The sequence below is a fragment of the Amphibalanus amphitrite genome, unplaced genomic scaffold, assembly GCF_019059575.1.
Source record: "Amphibalanus amphitrite isolate SeventyFive unplaced genomic scaffold, NRLGWU_Aamphi_draft 000585F_arrow, whole genome shotgun sequence".
NCBI lineage: Eukaryota > Metazoa > Arthropoda > Thecostraca > Balanomorpha > Balanidae > Amphibalanus > Amphibalanus amphitrite.
This window is the reverse complement of record NW_024882079.1, coordinates 184,572-204,732: the sequence shown is the minus strand read 5'-3', so window position 1 is coordinate 204,732 and position 20,161 is coordinate 184,572. Positions and strand designations below refer to the sequence as shown.

At 51.9% G+C, this 20,161-nt stretch overlaps 1 protein-coding gene across 2 annotated transcripts in view; it reads left to right on the top strand.

The window, feature by feature from the left end:
* The window catches only part of LOC122394330 (transient receptor potential channel pyrexia-like), a 37,134-nt gene that overhangs the window by 12,676 nt on the left and 4,297 nt on the right, over positions 1-20,161 (top strand). The window contains exon 1 of one of the 2 annotated variants that reach the window (XM_043391120.1): positions 12,305-12,840. The exons of the other annotated variant lie outside the window; for it this stretch is intronic. Coding sequence (XP_043247055.1) covers positions 12,780-12,840 — 61 coding nt within the window. The 5' untranslated portion in view covers positions 12,305-12,779. Of the gene's footprint in view, positions 1-12,304; positions 12,841-20,161 lie in introns of those variants that run through there. 2 annotated transcript variants of the gene reach the window in all.

Below are 20,161 nucleotides of genomic sequence, written 5' to 3'. Positions count from 1 at the left end.
CGACTCGCCAGGGACGGCTTTAAAGGGAGATTATGACCTTTTTCCACAAAATCTGAGTTAGGACCATTTTCTGACAAAACACAACAAGTTATAATGTAAATTAAAACCATTTTGCTCAATTCGGTACCTTGCCGCAAATATCTCAACTTGAAGTCACGTTAGCGGGGAGCGCTGAAAATGACCGTTGAATAAGTACTTACATCACTTTTTGGTACTTGCATGTAATTTTGTAAAATGAGCGTATTCCTCACATTTGATCTTCATCACATCTAGTTAGTTAATGGTTGTTGTTGTTGTTGATTTTCCCTCCGGCCGCGGGTGGCCCCGCGGCGTAGCCTCATCGGCTCTGGAGGGCCCTGAAGGCTGCCACCAGGGCCGCCACCACGTCACTGCGCCAGACCTCGTCGGGTGTTGGTAGGATGTTCCCTACGGCCGGGATTTTGAGGCGAACACCCATCAGGCCCGGGCACGTGAGCAGGATGTGCCGGGGGGTGTCCGCCTCTTCGCCGCACAGCGGGCACCGGGCGGCCTCGCATAGCAGGTCCCGGCATTGGGCGCAGGCGGCTGAGGGGCTCCGGCCGATGGAGTGCAGGAACTGGGTCGATCCACTCCAGTGGCCAGTCCGGATCTGGTGGACATCGATGGCTGTCCGCCGATCCAGGCCGGAGACCGGGGGCGGGTATCTCGTACCCATCAGCTTCCGGTACCAGCCGGTCGCCGCTCTGCGTGTCGGGTCTGGGTATGACGGTCTGTCCCTGGCCGCCTGGTCCCTGGCTAGACGGGCCGCAGCCTTGTAGACGGTGTTGACGTCGATGGAGGCGATTTCTTGATCCAGCGCCGCCGCCTCCCCCGCCAGCACGTCCGCCGCCTCGTTGCCTGGGATCCCACAATGCGATGGGACCCACTGCAGCGTCACGTGGCGGTCCGGTGTGGCGATTTCCAGCAGGCGGCTCCATATCTCCGCCCCCTGGACCGTCCTCTGGGCCGAAGGCCCCTCTCTCAGTGCAGCCAGGGCAGACTGTGAGTCGGTACAGATTATTATTGGCAATGTGTCGTCACGAGGGTGTGTCGCCAGATGTTCCAGGGTCATTGCGATGGCCAGCATCTCCGCCCTGAAGCTGGAACAGAGCGCTCCTGCGGGCCTCTTCAGCTCAGTGCGGTCATCATCGGCGTGGACGACCAGCGCGCCGGCCCCTCCACAGAGAACGCCTCCAGTCGCCGACCCGTCGGTCCACACCCAGGTCGCACATTGGGTCAGGGACGCCAGGTGGTGTAGGGCGGCTTCCTTCTTCGTGGAGGCGGCAGCTCCGGCTGGGAGCCCCGCTCCGATGTCCAGGTTAAAGCTGATCGTGCCGGTCGGTTGCCAGGGCGGGGGGCGCACGGGGAGCAACGGCTCCACCGGTGGCTCCACTCCAAGGGTCCGCCACACCTCCCGACCCAACTGGCGCCATCCGCAGACGGTCTTGAGGCGCCGCGGTGGGTCCGCCACGGCCAGTCGGTGTAGCGGGTCCTCCTCGGGCAGTGCCATGGCCTTCGCCAGCATCCTCGCCGCCAGTGCTGTGCGGCGCGCCGCGACCGGGGCCACGCCGGCTTCGGCCATTACTCCGTGGATGGGGGCCGACCCGATGCAGCCCGTTATGACTCGGGCCGCGGCACGCATCTCGCGTTCCAGAACTTCAATGTTAGTCCTGGCGGCCGCCGGCATCCAGGCGGCCGCCGCATGTTCGATGGCTCCCCTAACGTAGCCGTTGGCGACGGCTCGGAGTTGTCTCTCCTCCAGGCCCCAGCTGCGACCGGTGATTCGTCGTAGTTGAGAGATGCGAGGGCGGACGCGGCGGCGGAGGTTCCTGCAGTGGGGGCCGAACCCCAGAGTCCTGTCCAGCGTTACGCCGAGTAACTTCAGTTCAGGGCCTCCTTCCACCGTCTGGCCCGCCACACGGATGCGGCAACCGACGGCGTCCCGGTGGCTCTGAGACAGAACTAGAAGCTGGGTTTTCTGGCCCGCCACCTCCATCTTGTTCTCCCGGGCCCACTTGACCCGGGCCGGCAATAATGTTAGTGGTCGTAGTTAGTGGCCTTAGTTAATGGTCGTCTATAGTGCCTTCAAAAGATATTAATGGTTTGGGGGTGGTTTATGTCTAAATTTACGCAACTATTTTTCCTGTTCATCATCTGTGGCCATATGCTGCTATTTTAGTAGCAACGACTCAATTTTGAATCGGTCCCGCCGACTGCACAATAAAAGAAGATAGATACAACACTTTTGCGGCATCACTGAAAAACTTATGCAGTACTGTTATCAAAATTCTCATAACACCGTTCGGCAAACCTGAAGTCTTTTTGAAATAAATATGCTTGTATTTTTCGCTTCAGGCTCTGAGGCCAAAATAATGAATTTCGTAGTCGCAATCGCAAGATTTGGCTGCGTTTCTGGCGCATGCCGTTCATTTGTGGCGCAAAATAATACTTGGAAACAAAGAAGAGTAGGCACTATGTACCCCCGAATTAGAATCTAATTAATTCTAAACCGAATTAACTCTAATTCAAATTAGAATCCTTACAACCAAGCAACGACAAGGCGATAACATAAACAAAAACCCAAGCGTCGCTGTTTGAAACAAAAGCGCCATATACTGCGACTTTTTTATAGAGAAGGACAACGCATTTCGGTGGGTGTTACAAGTACTGCAAGTACTGCTTCTTTTTTGCAAAAATAAAAACCTTTTTCACATACGAAAATGTGCTAGGAAATTTGCATATTTTATAGAAACTACAGTAGAAATAGTATAGATGTCGAGTAATTTTTATTTAAGAAAAAAGAAAGCTCATTATCTCCCTTTAACGGTCTGACCCTGCTGGGGTGAGATGGTGCGGGCGGGGCTGGTTGGGAGAATGGGGGAGAAATGTTGGATGCAGTGGGTAAGTTGGTGCGGGCGGCGCGGTATTCTGTGGTGAGATGGCGGACTGAGGTTGGGTGATAAAATAAGGGAGAATGTTGAGTGGGTGACTGTGCTGTGGCATGGCTTGGATGAGAGCTCGGCCAGAAAACCAATAAGGGCGCACCAAACAGCGACCAAACCAACACCAGCATCCAGCCGACTCTCTCCAGTCTACAGCCGATGGTATCTCCGCGGCATGGGTCAGACCCATTGGGTCTCCATTCAGATCTGAAGTCGGGAGTCGTGTGCCATTGTGGCCGGCGTCAGTGGCACTCCGTGAGGGGCCGTCACGGGAGTTACGTCACCAGCAGGCAGCGCTGGATGGAGTGCCGCTCTCCAGATATACCGAGTGGCCTGTTAGGTACAGCCACTCCATGCCGACCCTTGTCTTGGCTCTCCTCCCTGTTTGCTTCCATATAACCCTCTCTCTCTCTCTCTCTCTCTCTCTCTCTCTCTCTCTCTCTCTCTCTCTCTCTCTCTCTCTCTCTCTCTCTCTCTCTCTCTCTCTCTCTCTCTCTCTCTCTCTCCTCTCTCTCTTCTCTCTCTCTCTCTCTCTCTCTCTCTCTCTCTCTCTCTCTCTCTCTCTCTCTCTCTCTCTCTCTCTCTCTCTCTCTCTCTCTCTCTCTCTCTCTCTCTCTCTCTCTCTCTCTCTCTCTCTCTCTCTCTGCCTTTCTATTCCAATGTGTAATCGAGTCCATTATTTTTCCTCGAACATACCCATTTGATTTTTCCCGCTCCCGTTCATCATTCCCTCCAATGACTGTCGCGGCAGTAAGATGCAACCACTACCCAGGCATTTTTCCTATCGCCGCCAGCCAGTCCCAATAACCTCTGACTCTCCCGACCTCTGAGTCACCGAGACAAGACCCAAGAGTCACGGAGTCATGGACGGGCGGGTGAAACCTCTCCAGCAGCCGGGCCGGGGCTCTCCATAGAGTCTCGTTAGTGGGAAGTCGGAATGAATGGGGCCGTACACACGAGCCAGACGTGATTAAAAACGGGAGGCTGCCGCCGCGGGAAGTCTGCCCGCTCTGTGACCTGCTCAGCGGCTACTCGCTAACAAACGGCAGACGGTGAAGGGGTGGGTGGTGGGCATGAATGGCCGCCTATAGTTTCGCTCGAGGCGTGACCGAGCTGTCTCCGCCTCAATGGCAAGTGGCAGCGTCCAACAATGTCTAACAACGTCCTCAGCCCTGCTGCTGGCATCCAGTACCACTACACAGCCTCAGCTTGGCTGCTTTCATAGCAGACGTCAATGCACTTAGCACGGCTGGCGGGAGGCATCACTCGTTCGCAGTTACAGAACGGTGGTGTGGCAAGACTCGTCCAGTGTGTCTACTGTCGGCAATGTTCCCTCTTCTCTGTCGAGCGTCGTCCAGCTCAGCTCTCTGCAGCCCCAGGTCACGGCCACATCAGCTGCACCTTCACCTCAGCGACCGACTGTTCCCCTGTGACTCGCTGACCTCCCATGAAGGCTCGCCTCATCCCAGCAGCCTCCGAGACTGACAATGGCACAGCAAGGCGTCCCAAATACCCGCAGAGGAAGTCTGGTTCCCACCACACGCCACCCGACTGAGACATGCCAGTTAAATCACCCCAGCAGCCTCTGTTCGTCCCTGCTGCCCCCGATAAGCCAGAGAAGAAGCTGGAGATTACCGGCTTACGGCAGCTCTCGCCGTAGCTGCGAGCTGCGTCAGCTCTGCTGGGAGCTGTCTGACTGAGGAGTGGTGATGGCCAGAGCTGCTGTTAGGAGGGGCTGTGGGGAGCCGCCCGCCGCACAGACAGGTCCGCTTTGTCCTCCCAGACACTGACGAAACCACCACCGGTGGGCGTCGATGACGTCATAGTTCGGGTCACATTGACGTCATACAATGGTTTCATACAGACATACAAATAAACGCGACTCTCTCTCTCTCTCTCTCTCTCTCTCTCTCTCTCTCTCTCTCTCTCTCTCTCTCTCTCTCTCTCTCTCTCTCTCTCTCTCTCTCTCTCCATGTCTGTCTGTTTGTCTCTCATCTCACGTGCCTGCCTAGTTTTCCCTAACCGCTAAGGTCGTAAGATTCACCATTCCACAGAACCAGGCGTGGCATGCGCTAAGGTCACAGAGGTTAGACGGGTCAAAGAGGTCACACAGGTTAGACGATGGGGCCAGCGCCGGAACAGTCGTCATGGCTGTCGGTGATGAAATTTAACGACATCCTACGTCGACAGCACCAGCTAATCGAATGTCAAAACCAGTCCCAATGAACTATCGTACTCCGAACCAGGACTGACATCGAAATTCGAACGTTGACGCGCAATTGGGACTTCACGGCGTAAAATGCTTGCATTTGATGTCAGGAGGACCATCAATTCTGACCATTATACCTAATAACCACGTCACATGACGCATCAGCCATGCCAGTTCCTTGCTGCCTAACCAGTCCCGAACTACCGTTTTTATAGATGTTCTGCTGGGTGAGAAGCAGAACAAATTAGCGGCGCTACGGCGCATTGATTAACCGTAAACCAGTCCGATAGAGCTGATCTACAGCTGACGGTCAGATCTGACCGATGCCGCTGAGTCCACCGGTACCTGACGGCAGGCTGGGGCCCTCGCGGCGGCGTGGATATGTGATAATGTGGGTGGTCGGCTGGGGCAGCGGAGGCTATCGTGATTCGTGCAGGGGTTATAGCTGGCTGAGGCAGAGGGCAGAAGATAGAAGAGGGAGAGAGGACAAAAGCGAAAGATGGAGAGTGGACGGGAAAGATGACGGCGGACGGAGGAGTGGGGCTTGAGGAATGAGGATAGAGAAGCAGAGGGACGAAACAGACGAGATATGGCTGAAGAAAAAATGACATGGAAGTGGGACATGTAACCAAGAACAGGCGACTGATGGGTGGCAAGAGCTTCAGGCCATCCATGATTCCTCCAGTCTATCGACATGCATTCGTGAGAGGTCATTTACCGATGACCAATGTGACCCTGGTCGTACCGAACAGCCTCAGGATGCACCGCTCGGCGACACCCACCGCCGTGAGAGGTCACACAGACGGTGACCTCTGTGACCTGACCCGGTGTAAACCAGTCAAAACCCACAGACCGGCTCGGCGGCGTGCCTCACCAATCGGCCATGAGGCGACCGGTCTCACACTAAATCAGCCCGTATATGTAGGCACTGACCTGCTTAAAACGATCGCCGCCGCCCGCAAAGCGAACATCATACGGGCTCTGGCAGGGTCAATGCTGTACCGGTGAGTTATTCCCTATAACGCTACCTCCCTTGCCCTGATGGATGTGCCCCTAAATAGAGCTGCTCTGCTGCTCTGCTCCCGGTTATGATACCACAAATCACGGCAGGAAATTTTAGCGGGTTTTCTGGCGATCAGTATGCTGCTGCTTTCTGGACGTTTCACCATTCGTGCCTGGTCTCGCTGAATTTGTATTCACGGTGCGTAGCTGCCCGGCTGTGACGTGCTGATGATCTGACGTGCACTAACGCTCGTACGTCACAAGTGTGACGTGTTATCAGTGGCCGGCGGACATTGCGCGAAACAACATTGGGTGCAACGCTAAATGAACATGACAGACAGGTTTCCGTCGTGTTCTTCTGCTAAAAGAACATCATCCTTGATTGGTTTTCTAATGACAAAGCATGCATGAAGATGTCTGATTTCTTGTACTGCGTGTTTCGTAAAGCATTGATGAGCAAGATGCGTCGAATGCCTACGCAGCTTGGCTTGAAATAATCGAATTCCTGGAAACCGTTACACATGGCACAGATTCTACACATTGTCCACACGTAAGCAATGCGTCAATGGGCCCAGTTTTGTGTCCATGTCTGCGTAGTTTCAGGAATCGTGTCTAGCTGGAGTGTCCCTTTGGCATCCCCCCTCCAGATGGGTGGTCTTTCACTCACTCAGCAGAGGTCATGACCCGACAGCCAATGATGAGACCGTATAACCGGCCTACGATTAGCTTCTCCATCCCCTGCGGAGAGGCTAATGAAGATGTTCACGATCTTTTTGTGACGTCTGTTACTGCGGTTTTTACTCTGATTGGGCAAAGCCGCGTGTCACGACGGCTGCTTTCAGGCCGATCATTTACAACCCAATGGGTTTGGAGGAGACGGGCATTACTGGAGTTCCGGGCAGCTTTCACTCTGGTCTCTGAAGACGGCCTGTGTCATAGACGGTGTTTGTAACTGCCAGTTTGGTAACAGTGATTAATTTGTTCTGGTTAATTATTGCTGTGGGTGCCCCTAAGCTAGACTATTAACCTCTTAATTAAGCCATTGAATGGGACCGTTATCACGGCGTTTAGCGAGTTGTATAGCTACGATAGTCGCTACGGTCTACTCTTCAAAGAATACATTTTAAATGCCCACATGATGGTGCGGTTTCCGTTAATTGCATGGGTATTTTAAACGTTTATTTTGCTCAGGGGGATAGGTCGAGTCCATTAAGACGATAGCGTCTCGGTTGGACAAGCTATACGTCCAGGCGCTCAGGTGCGTCAATCCGGAGGGTATGCTCGTTTCGGGTTTGACCTCTACGGTCTGGCAGGTTGACCGGTGAGTCCAGACACGGCATTGTGATAAAGAACGAGCTGAGGGATTTATGCTGAGGATAGAGAGGTCGAATTTGATTCGGGTACCTATACCTCAATCGATAGATGATCAGCAGCCATCGCTTCACCGCGAAACCCGTGCTCACTGGCAGATCAGTGTCTTACTGCAGAAACTAGTACCTACCCTCTCTTCTGACCGTGTGGATAGTCAAATTGAGCTCAGAGGTATTGTGCTCAAAGCAGAGCTGAAAGCAGAGGTATTGAGCTCAAAGCCAAGCTCAGAGGCACCGCCTCGCCAGGTGGCAATGTCTATGGCAGAGCAACTGCCTCGCCTCAACACCCGAGAGCTTCCCTTCAGAATCGCATGGGTAGTCAAATTACCTACCCTGCTGGAGCTGTCACCTTCCCCAGACGTAGACCCAGCTGACAGATACCGCCCCGCCAGGTGTCGCATGCTACCCCGACCCGTCCAGGCCACCCCTGCCACCTGGCGGCACCGGACAGAAACACCTGGCGGCGTCGCACGCGCCTAAAGCCATTACCGACGATAGAGTCGTAGCGGGACGACGTCATCGGCATTCCAGGCACCGAGGGTGGTCCGAAACACCTCCCCGCACCTCGGACTGGTAGGGGAGGGAGGCGATGTCTGTCCGGAGACCACTCACCACTCCCGTCTCGCGATCAGTGCCAAAGAACTGACCGCGACCAATTCGCTATTCGGGGCTCGGTTGCGCAAGTGGATGCTCTAAGTCTAATGGACCTCCCTCGGAAACCATGTAATCATCTGTCCCGCCCCGATCTAATGAACATGAAAGGCGGCCGATGCTGATAGCTAAATCGACTGAAATTATTTCCGATGACGAGGCGCCAATGACCCGTCACGTCTCTCTTCACTGGCGGGCACGGCGAATGGCCGACACCGGCAAAAATGTTGACCACGTAGTAAACGCTTCATCCATTTTCACTTCTCAGTAAGCAGTCAGGTAAGAATAAGGTTAGACGAAACGATCTAGCGAAACGTTACATACGAGTAATTAATTGGGAAATTTTACGCCTCGAACGCTTACGTTAACCGTGTAAAAATGCATAATCAACTATCGGCCAAAGCCACAAGCATAGTCACAAGTGTTTGCAACCCCGGGTTGTGCATGTTAAACATTAAATAGATATAAGTAATGGAGCGCATCGATGCTGTTTAATATATCGATGCCAGGATGCGTTTCTCACGAAAACAGCGCATCGGCGCTGAACATGTGACAGGTAAGCGGTCGCTGTGGGTGGCGTATAGCGTGTTCTAACACCTGCTATCGATGCCCATTTGTATTCAGCCGGAACACAGGGGGTGTGGACGGTGCTGACGGAGGGGCGGGGTCACGTGTGCTCGCCTCGAGGAGCAGGCTCGCGGGTGGGCGTCCTCACCGCTCTATACCAAATAACCGGACTGCAGCACTACGGCCCCAAGAGAAACACCGACACAGGTGGGCCGAACGAAGGCGGACAAAGGGATGGAGAGCAATTAATATTCATCAAGTGTTAATTAACATACCGACAACGTGAATGTGGACTAATTCGTAGTGTACCTTTGCACCACATTGAAAGAGACTGTACGTCATATTTGGAAAATGCACGGAGGACACTACATAAATCAGCTAACTATGCATGGGCACTGGACAGGTATTGTGCAGGGATTGCGTATATGTAGTGGATATAGGTAGGGTGCTGCATGCTGACTTTTAGCTTATCTACCGTGTAATTTTGGTAAGGTAACTAGGGCATTACATTTAAGTTTTCTGCTCTTCACAGGCTACATGTTACGACTTACGGAGCACATTTATGCATATGTATCAGGAAAAGGAGCACGTAGCTTCATAAATCCTTTTCAAGCTTTATATTCAATAATAACTGTAGTTAATGATTGCCCATAGATCACGATTTTACTGACGTACCTACTTTTCGTAAAGTTATGCAAGGCTATAAAGGAAATCATAAGGAGCATGCTACACATAAGTAAATTACCGTATATGCTTCACCCATTCGCAAGCAACTCGGGCACAGTAAATTGCCCGCCCTCCACGCACGGCTTTCTTCCATCAGCGTGGGTAGATAAGTGTCAATATGTTCATTGTTTTTGGGCTCTATTAGAACGACCGGGGAGAGCAGCTCAGATGGCTACAGCTGTCTTTAACGGGTAACGATTTGTAAAAGCTAAAATACTGTCGCAAGGCATACGCGCTGGCCTATGTAGAAATGAAGCTATCAACATTATTTACCACTTCTTCAACCGCCACCACCCGCGAGATGGTGATCGTTACATTTCGACTGAACGTGTCCTTAATAAGCCCTTCAGGCCACATAAAGGCATGGTGACGGGCTCCGTAACACATGGGAGTCACATGTTCTATGTAGATTGCACAGTGCACCTGCAGGGTTATACAATACATCAAGGTGTTGTAAGTGGGCTCAGTTAAACTCTCCGGAGTCGTGGCATCCGACTGCGCCGTCTGTCAATACCTATACGCTGGCGGGTTCAATGTGGGGCGGTCGTTTTTTAACTACCTATTTGTCCCTCCCGCAGCGTCGAAAAACTAACGAAATTTGATCGTTTTTCTTGCCGTGAAACAAAACTGAACAATTTATACAAAATGCTACATAGTCTTATCGTTCACAGCAATGCTTAATTAACCCTCGCATGTGTGCGGCGTTTTCCAGCTTCTAATGTGTAGGGGGGGTCGGTTGGACCCCCCCCCTTGCCGTTTGGCCCCTGATCGAGCTAGAGCTTCGCGGAAAAAACGAGCGTGTTGCCCGTGACGAGAGGAAGCCGATGATACCCATTTTTAAGGTCCTAGGTCATTGGTTGACCTTCCAGGTCAGGTCAATGACCCAAGGTCGGGAAAATCGGGACCTGTTAGAAAGTCGTAAAGTGTGGCTGCTAAGGGGTTTTTCGGGGTGCTGATCACGAATATCGTGTTAGTTTTGATCACAGATGATGTCTTGAAGCATTTAGACCAGGTCGGGTCAGGTCAGGTCAGGTCAACCAGTAGGCGTCATGACGGGTATTAGTATTACGTGTCAACCGCCTCTAACAGCTTCGTAACATGTTACGAAGTCACCAAAACTACTTCGTAAATGTTCAAATGGTTGCTAAATTCGAATTCAGCTCCAAAAACTAGCCTAGAAACATGTAAAACTCGAAAAAGTGAACCGAGGTCACCAAAGGTCAATGACCTGACCTGACCTTCAGGTGACCCTGACATCCACCCTAATGCATGGGAGCAACATCAAATCACATGTTTGAACGTTTGAAACCGCGAAAAGCTTGCAAACGCGCGGCTAATGCGAGCCGACATACGCGGAATCGCGATTCCGGCCAAACATGGTCTCGGAAAAGAGGTCACAGGTCAAAGGTCATTGGGGTCAGGGTCATGAAATTTTCAGGGTAGGTGTAAAATTGATCAATGCGAGGGTACTGAAAGTTTCATCGCGATCGGCCGCTTTTTACGCGAGTTATTCGCGAAAAACCATGGGGGGGGGGTCCATCCGACCCCCCTACACATGCGAGGGTTAAGGTAGCAAGATCCGAGGATTTGAGATTAAGATCCGTGGGATCGGATCCTAGATCCATTTTCTCAGACCCATGCACTTCTGCTTCGTACCCCTACCCTTTGAAAAAGGTGCATGGTGCGAAGTGCGAAGGCGCAAATGGCCGAAACTATTCGTCCCCCAACGACTAGATAATGCCGAGCCCCCGAAACATTGGGCAGACAAAGGGCAAGGGCATTGCTGAAAGCGAGAAGCCGAGAAGCGACTGACACGCTAGCGCCGCTGTTGCGGAATGCCTCAACCGACAGAGTCCTGCGGCAGTGAAGGCAGCCATGCGACAGCCGAACAAACTTTGACAGCTGGGGCCGGGTTATCACAGATGGGACAGCCCTGCTACACCTGAGGCCAGGGCTGCGGAGTCGATGGATTTTCGAGTGAATCCGACTTCGACTCCGACTTCAAAAATCGACTCCGACTCCGACTCCGGGCAGAATTGTCGACTACGATCGACTCCAGCTCCGACTCCCGACTCCGCAGCCCTGCCTGAGGCAGTCATATAACAGCCACATGAGTTGGGGCAGCCACGTGACAGTTTGGACAGCCCTGCATCCGTTGGGATAGCCCAAAACCCCCCAATCATCCCACTTCCTCTCCCCGCCGGCGCCTCACTCTGCACCCGACTGAGGCGCACTCCATGCCCAGTCACCGACACCAAATATTTGCGGCCGCATCCGCCGGGGCCGCGTGTTACAATCGCAGACTATTCCTGCACACTTCCCGGCCCGATACCGGGTGCCTGGAGCTGCAGGAATGCCGAAGAAATGGCCGACTCCTGAGCGCTGATGGGGAACGGGGACCTACGTAGCGTCTTCCTGCCTGGTGATTAGTTGAAGCAGGCGATAGGTAGCGTTGACTAGTAGTGACCTGTTGAATGTTGATGCTGGTGTTTCCAAAGCGGTACAAACATGGCTGACAGCAGGTAATCCGGCAGAACGCTAATTACATTATACCGACGGGCCAGGGCGGTAATGGCATGGCCGCATGAGTCATGTTGAGACCACGCTGTTTGCACGCGTGCTGCGGCGCCACTTGGTATGTTCGCTGCAGCTACTTCGGTGTTTGCTTGTTTGCTGTTTGTTTGCATGCTCGCTGCAGCTACTTCGGTCATAGTATAACCGATCGGCGAGGGCTGGCATGGCGAAACCACCACAATTCACGGTCTGTCGGCCACACTGCACGGGCTCGCTCGGTAAATTACCATGGTAACGTCACGGTCAGTGGGCCTCCGCGGTGCGACGAGACCGCACCGGATCAGTAAGCACCAGTGCCCGATCAGCGGCGGCCTGACGGTGTAGTGCAGCTCTAGCTCGCGACGAGAGCTGCCTGACAATGCAGTGCAGCTCGAGCTCGCGGCGAAAAGTGTGCTCAGATACCAGACTAACCGGTGGACGGTGCAGAGTGGCTAGGCGAAGTGGTGAACGGGACATCCGCCGCCGCTGGGTGGTGTAGTGTGGTTTGATTGCGTATCAAACAGTGCAAGCATCCGTCGCCAGTTATAGACGGTGCAGTATGGCTCAATACTGCGCTGAACAGTGAACAGTGAACAGTGACAGGCATCTGCTGCCGGTGGACAGTGCGATATGGTTAAATCAATAGACAGTATGCAGAGTGGCTGAATTTGTTGACTGGCGAGACTGGCCCATGTGGAGTGTGTTTACCATCAACCAGCAATCGGTAAAAAAGAGGCTCAGATGTCGACTACGGAGCAGAAAGAAGAGGAGCCACCCAACTCTACCATCGGGTCAAACTGGGGTAGGCTGGTCAACTCACTAATCCAAACGCGGGCTTCCAAGCATCCTTTTAACAGTGTTTTGAGAACAAGCAAAACAAATATTATGGGTAAAAGGGTGAACATACGGTGTAGGATTATGGGAAGGTGGTATTGAGAAATCGGCAGAACATGGGATAAATGGCTGTTTTAACGTAACGGACCATAATCCTAGCACCAACATATTGCAGGGCCAGGCGACATCCCAGTACCTTGATTATGCAGCAGAGATAATATAACCTTTTTCCGCAATCGCCAATGAAAAAGTTATCCTGTAATCGCAATTCAATGGTGCATGTTACGTAACTTCACCAAGGTAGGTATGCTTTAAAACAGCCATTGAAACGACGTTTTCACGGGCATTTGACTCGTAACTAGGTGAAGGTTAGCGATGAGGCTCATTGCATTATGGTCGCTATCAGCCGCGCTTCATAACCATGAGTCACTGCAGCGCTAAATGCCCTCAAAATCCACGAATAGACACTGAACAGTCAGGGCAGGTGTGCCTCTGTCTAAACAAAACAAAACTCGTTTGACAAGTCATACTCTCGGTCGCAGTGAATCCACTCGGCTGGGGCCTCCCTGCCAGAGGTTACCAGAGAATGCCGGGGAAGGACCGCCACCCCATCTCGCTGTGAACAGACTACAGCCCCTCATCTGTCATTCAGCACCTCAAGAGGCTCCTGAGAGGTGCCACGCCGCAGTGAGGAGGTAGATTTATAAGCTACCAGAAACGAGGTGGTAAATGAATAATGCGGGCAGGTTAGGGGCTAGATCTGGGTCAATAGTGTCTTCAGAAACGGAAAAATAAGAGCAGGTAGATTTTGTAACCTTGCGTGAGCCAAAGAAAAGCATATCCTGAAAAGATTCACATGTGAATGGATTCAACAGAATTATTGGCGTCCCTTGGCACTGGGTCTATCTAATATCGGTAGCGATATTCAACATTTTTATCACAGCTTGTCTTATGCACATGCAAAACAGGACGGAAGTTAGGTGATTGCCTACAGTATGCACGTCCGCTCTATCAGTTTTCGATGATTACCTACTTCTGCATCGAGCGTCACCATCTTCAAGAGAATCAATTAATAATTCAAGTTCGTGACGCACGAATGGCATGGCATCACAACCAAGACAGTTCATAAATATCCATCAAATTTCAGTCTTAGTTCTGAAAGAATGGTGCTCACAATCTAACAGAACGGTGCTCTGCACGAAAATCGATTCACTGTGACAGTATGAACTACGTAACGGCCGAATGCCTGAAAACAACGTCACCGCTGACGTCTTATCATTCTTTGAAATACGGCATTCGACATCCGACGGAATTAAAACCTAAGCCTCGCTCTATCGGAATATCGATTCAGTCACGGATCGTGCCGGTATTCCATGAATCTGTTTCAAAGACCGTTACTCGGCAGCATATAGCCACGCGGCGACCATGAATCGGAGTTTGTGGCGAGCTCAGCGGAGCCGGGGCGGGGAGGGGCGGCTGCGGTGGCGGCACCGGGCACAGAAATAGGCCGCAGCGTTTACCTTGAGGCCGGGCACAGCGCGGCGCACAGTCGGCGTTCTGACACGACCCCGCCGTTCCACTGACGCCTCACCAGCAAACAAGGGGTCGACTGAAACTGTGACCACGAGAGGAATTCGACCTCTACTGAATCGGACACCGACCGACACGAGTTGACCGCTCACTTGCAGCGCAGCGAATGTACCAGAATTTCACTGATAAGTGCGACGCAAACACTCTGTCCAAACGTCGGCAGAGCTTATAACCAGCCAATGGCTCATTGACCTTTCTGCTATCCACAGGGACTCGAAGCTCGACCCTGTCACGTTTTTGTGACCGCACAATCTGCGCAGAATTCACGCTCCGGGAGTCAGAGCGGGTTGTTTGCGTTCGCAGTCGGGTGGTGACTGACATGTGCGCCGCCATTTATTGATTAAATTTAGCAGCCGCGTTCGTTTTGGGCACGCTGCGGCGATGCGGGACCCGGAGGAGCCCGAACCGGCTGTTCATTGCTGACGACTGATTTATGGCACTCAAAACGCTACCACTCCATTGCTAAATCCAGAAGTGGTTTGGGACGTTGCAGTGGACATAATCCCCAGAGAAGACTCCGCGGATTTCGCTTCCTTACGCGTTGCCGTGCAGTAAAAAAGCTTTGAATAAGGTTACAATTCGAATAGGGTTAAGGAAAATAGTTTTATTTCTCTCCGAAAGGAAAAACAACAACACAAATTCTCAACTTCGGACGCTGCAAAAAGGTCAAATGCCCCAAATGCCCCTTGGATCCGCCACTGCGCCGTCTTTGATTCATCTGCGCAGCTGGACTGGGCCGCGGGCGCAGTGCTGTAGTGCGGCGCAGTATATATTCAGGCGTTAATCGCCTAAGCCACGTAGCGGTGGAAATGTACACTATCACGCAGGCAGCCAGTGTCGCCGTTGTGGGCAGTGGCTAGCTGGCACAAAAAATGCATGGCGAGATATGGTCGAAAACTATTCCCAATAAGCCCGGTGTTTTCCGTTGCTTTCTCCATCGTCGACTTCCAAGTCGACCCTTCCTAACCGGGACACACGGTGCCGGTGCCACGCGGAGCTGAAAGAGCCGCTGTGTACCAAACTGGCGTATAGGTATTTCCGCTGTGTTCGGTCCACATATAGCCAAGCTGCGGGCTCCGCTGCGGCCTGAGCTGCAGCCTGCGTACGCACGGTACCGGCGTGGCTGCCAGCCCACAGCAGTCGGCTGTTTATCTGCTAATGATGTGTCGGCGGAGCGGCCCCGGCAGCCCGGTCCTCTCCTCTCCCGGTTTCCTCTGTATGTGTTAGATGAGCGGGAGTGGCTTCGTTCACACACAAACTCGAACCTAGCTGTGGGGCCCGGCAGAGTGGCAGAGCCGTTAGTCTCAGCGCAGTAGTGAACAGCGGGGGAGCACCGGGCTCCTGTGGCCGAGCACGGGGAGCAACGGGCTCCTGTGGGCGAGAACCGGGGAGCACCGGGCTCCAGGGAGTGAGAGTGGAGTGGACAGAGTGAGGAGAGCGCAGTGTGGAGAGAGGGGATGCGCAAACTGTCAGAAGGTATGTATGAGCACTGAGCAGCTCTAATACGTCATCTGCAATCCCATTGCACTGGTGACCCTGACCTTGGCTTACTGTGACATCAGACAAATCAGTTATCATGCAGGCCTGTCATTCACAGTGATTGTTAGTGGCGGGTCAATGAATATCGAGAAGTGAATATCTCGCGACCGCGCAAATATTTATGTCTAGCTTCCGGGACCGTGGAATGTCATGGCTGGGGAGAGTTTGAATGCTTAGCCCGGTTCAGGTATAATCGCATTCGCAGCGCGACTCTAGCCTTATATACACGCGATGAGGAATCTCCGCCAGCTGCATATCGTATCAAAAATCTGAGCTATCTCGCAACGATCGCCTGCAATCGGCCCCTGCCTACCGGGTCGACGTTCCCGGATACCAGCACTAACTAGCATTAGCGGAAGCCCTTAGACCCAGCTGTATTTGACACTAAGCGGCTTAGCGGCTTCGGAGTTCGTGCACGGCAGCATGGGCAGGAGCTATCTCAGCTCCAAGCCACGCCAGATACAGAAGCTGACCCAGGCGCCGTGCTAAGTTCTGCCGACGGCTTACGCACGATGACCCTTACGTGAAAATTTGTCTTCTGGCTGTCTCATGCCATCACTATCCTAAATCGGACACTCAAGCCGCAACCAGCCCAGCCGGAGCGCGCCCCTTCATTTGACTGGACGGTCATGGTAAGAGCAGCACGAAAAAGTAGCGCGTGGCACAGAGACCCCAGGTGACCGGGTCACAACCTACCAGACGCGCACAACAATCCGCCTGCGTCACTCATCGTGACATCCAGCGTTTCCGCGGGTTCGGCGGTGCCGCCCACGATTGGCGGACGGGTGCAGAAATCCCCGCTCATTGGCTGGCAGTGGGCCATCCTCCGTCGTCTGTGGGGACCGGTTAGAGGCGGCTCAGCGCCGCGTCTCGGGAGGCAGGAACAGACAGCCCACCACAGCGGAGACCAAGGCCGTCGGATCTTTACCTGATCCGCGCGCGCGGCGCCGACCCGCCGCTCACACAGTCGAGTCGTCAATCGGCTGGACGGTGGTTCGGGTGCACGCGCTCGGCCGGCAGCGCCTCAGGGCACTGGCAGCGGCCCCGTGACGGCGGCAGAGCGAGACGCCCCTGGGATGTGTGGACGGGCCGTGACACAGTGATTACAGCCATCCGTTCTGAGTCGGGGCGCAGTGGAACCGAGTATAGTGGTGATATATCGGACTTCTGACACCCGAGGTCTCTACAGACCACAGCGGAGCGGCCTCGCTGCCCCGCGGTCATGGAGGCCGGGACGGTGACTGAGATGACCGCTGAGGCGATGGTCTCACCGCCCCCGAGCGGCAACCCGGACCCCTGCCAACCCCCGGCGATCATGGTCAACGACTTTGACCTGCAGAGCAAGGTGGTGTTCAACCGACGTGCCAGCGACTCTGGCATCCCTGACCGGGTCTGGGACGCGGGTCACCTGCCTGGACTGGCCGAGGAGAAAACGGCCTGCGCCAAACACAATCTGCGCAGTCTGTCGCTCTCCCTGCAGAAACGTGAGTGAATTGTGTAACGGGTTCGCCCCGAGCGTATAAAACAGACGGAGATTCCGTACCAGGCACCGTGGAAGGTGACTCGACTCACTGCTGTGAGTGCTTGGTGGATTATTGCGAGACATTATGCATTATAAACCGCAGTTTATTTTAAGTTATCACCTCCTTTGTAGATGACATAGATGAAGAATGCAACTGGGGCATTCCACGTCAAATCGAACAAAAATCGGCTGTTTTGCACCTTACCATCAGCGATTTCATTATAAATTTGTGAGCGAGTTCCTGTGTGGCCCCGGACATTACATTGATGTTTTTTTGCACATTCTGACCACAGGTCTTCTAAATATAGGGCATCAAATTTTTACAAAATGTTGCATCTTTATATTTTTGAACGACCATAACTTTGGTTGTACTTGTTTGATTTTAATGAAATGAACCTTACTGTTTAGGTAATTTCTTAAGCATTTGTTTAGAATTGCACCTACTTAAATACATGACCTTGAAATTTGCTTAACTCTGTTCTTAAGCACAAATATTGAAATAGCAAAAAACACGTCACCTTCGATTTGGCTCATTTTCATATATTTTATTGCCTACCATATTCTTAACAACCTGTGAAAAAATTAGAGTGGGCCATTCATAAGTTTTGAAGAAAATTGCACATATGCAAACGTATGTTAGCACGCGCAGTGGAGGAGGAAGAACGAATTTCGCCCACCCCTCCTGTTTTTCGCCAATATCTCATAAGATTAATGCGAAATTAATTATGGCTTCCTGTCAAGAATTGAATTGGGCATCTCATCGTGCAAGCAATAAGAAAATCGGTTCACAACTGTTCTAGTAATAGCGGTGTAAAGTGAACATCCTGTCGCCGCAGCAACGCGGCGACTCGGCAGCCGGCGCCGACCGCTACGCGCCGCCTGAATTGTAGACTGTGCCGGGACGGAACGGAACGGTTCCGTCTTTACATCGCGCTCCCTACCGCTGATTACGTTCGATTCGCGTCAAATTTTTTAGAAGACTAAGAAATGTACAGGCAATCTTATGGCGAAAGAATTTTGAAAATCGGTTGGTAAACAATTGAAATATGAACGTGTAAACACAAAATTGATTGCTGCGTTTCCCGCATCGGCCGAGCCCGCCTCAGCCGGCGACATGTTACTCTTAGCAGGCCTCTAACTGCCATATTTATTATTGGATTAACTAGAAATTCCCCATTCATACTAAAAAATGTATGTTCTTTCGTGTAGTGAAGATCAAAAGGCGTGAAGATATCGTTGCGTGATAATGTTATTGTTTTCGTTGAATTTACTTCATGATGCATTTCCACACGGCTCAAAATTCACCGCAAAATACCGTTTGCCTGAGACACTTTTACTATGGAACGTGAATGCTTGACTACGATGACTATGCATTTCCATTCTCGCAGAGTTTGGGATATCACTAATCAGCAATCATTCATTTCAGAAAGTGTACACAAGCAAGCATGTCTTGACTCTGTCTTTCAAGGTCACGCGCGGTTGCGTGATGTTGATGCATGAAAACGGCGTTTGCCGCGAAAGTTATGAATGGCCCACTCCAATTTTTTCACAGATGGTTAGGAACATTGTGACGGACATGATATGTAAAAATTACCCAAATCGAAGGTGACGTGTTTTTTGCTATTTAAATTTTTCTGTTTTAATTCAAGGTCAAATACATTTCAATGTCACTTCAATTTAATTTTATAATTAAAAATCAAAGCCTTATCAATTGCCTATAAGACCCTGTTAATATCATTTTGATACCAGAAAAGGAACCAGAGTTATAGCCATTTAAAAAATTGATGTGTGGCATTTTTCGCTATATTCGATGACCTATATCTCAGCGATGCGTTATCAAATTTCGAAAATATTATACGTAACTCAGTTTTGAACCATGCCCAGTCTGCCTACAAATTTTCAGAAAAATCGAAGGGGATGACGGATTTCGGTGTTTGATTTGACGTGGAATGCCCCAACTTTTCGAGATCACGCTAGTTGAGAGCGGATACAAGCAAGAGTAAACCCATGAAAAATACACCTAAGCAAGTCCTGCTGATTTTGCTAGAAGCCCTTGGTTTAGTAAAAAAAATGACGAGCTTCATTGATGTGGCAGGTGACATTGAATCCATACTCAACAATCCAATCGCCTTGGGACTAAACAAACAGCCGTCTCGCCATATAATATAAAATAATCCTACTTCGCAATTTATTGGAAAGCAAACGAAGGCCGGGGAACATGACTGTCGTATCCCGTTCCGCTATTTCTGTGCCGTTTTACGCGTCACTCTGTTTATTGCACCGGCTCCAGCGGCGTCATTATTTCCGTAAACGTTCGCTTGACCACCAGTCGGCGCCGTTCTTTGATCGCGAAATATGATGACACACTGAATGTCACAGCGCAGCGGGCATGTCCACACGGCGATCTCAGTGTAGGCTGATGAGCCGTAAAATTGCACCAATCTCGATACAATGCAGACATGAGCTTTTCAGAGAACAATCGCGAATGCAGCGACGGCGACATTCATAGCGTGCCGTTGGTCGACCACTATCTACTGAGACGATTATCAAAACGTGAGCCATGAGGGATAAAATGCGTAGTAGAAATGTGGGCCGTTCAAGTAATATTGTTCACAATAGCCGGTAATAAGGGTAAGAA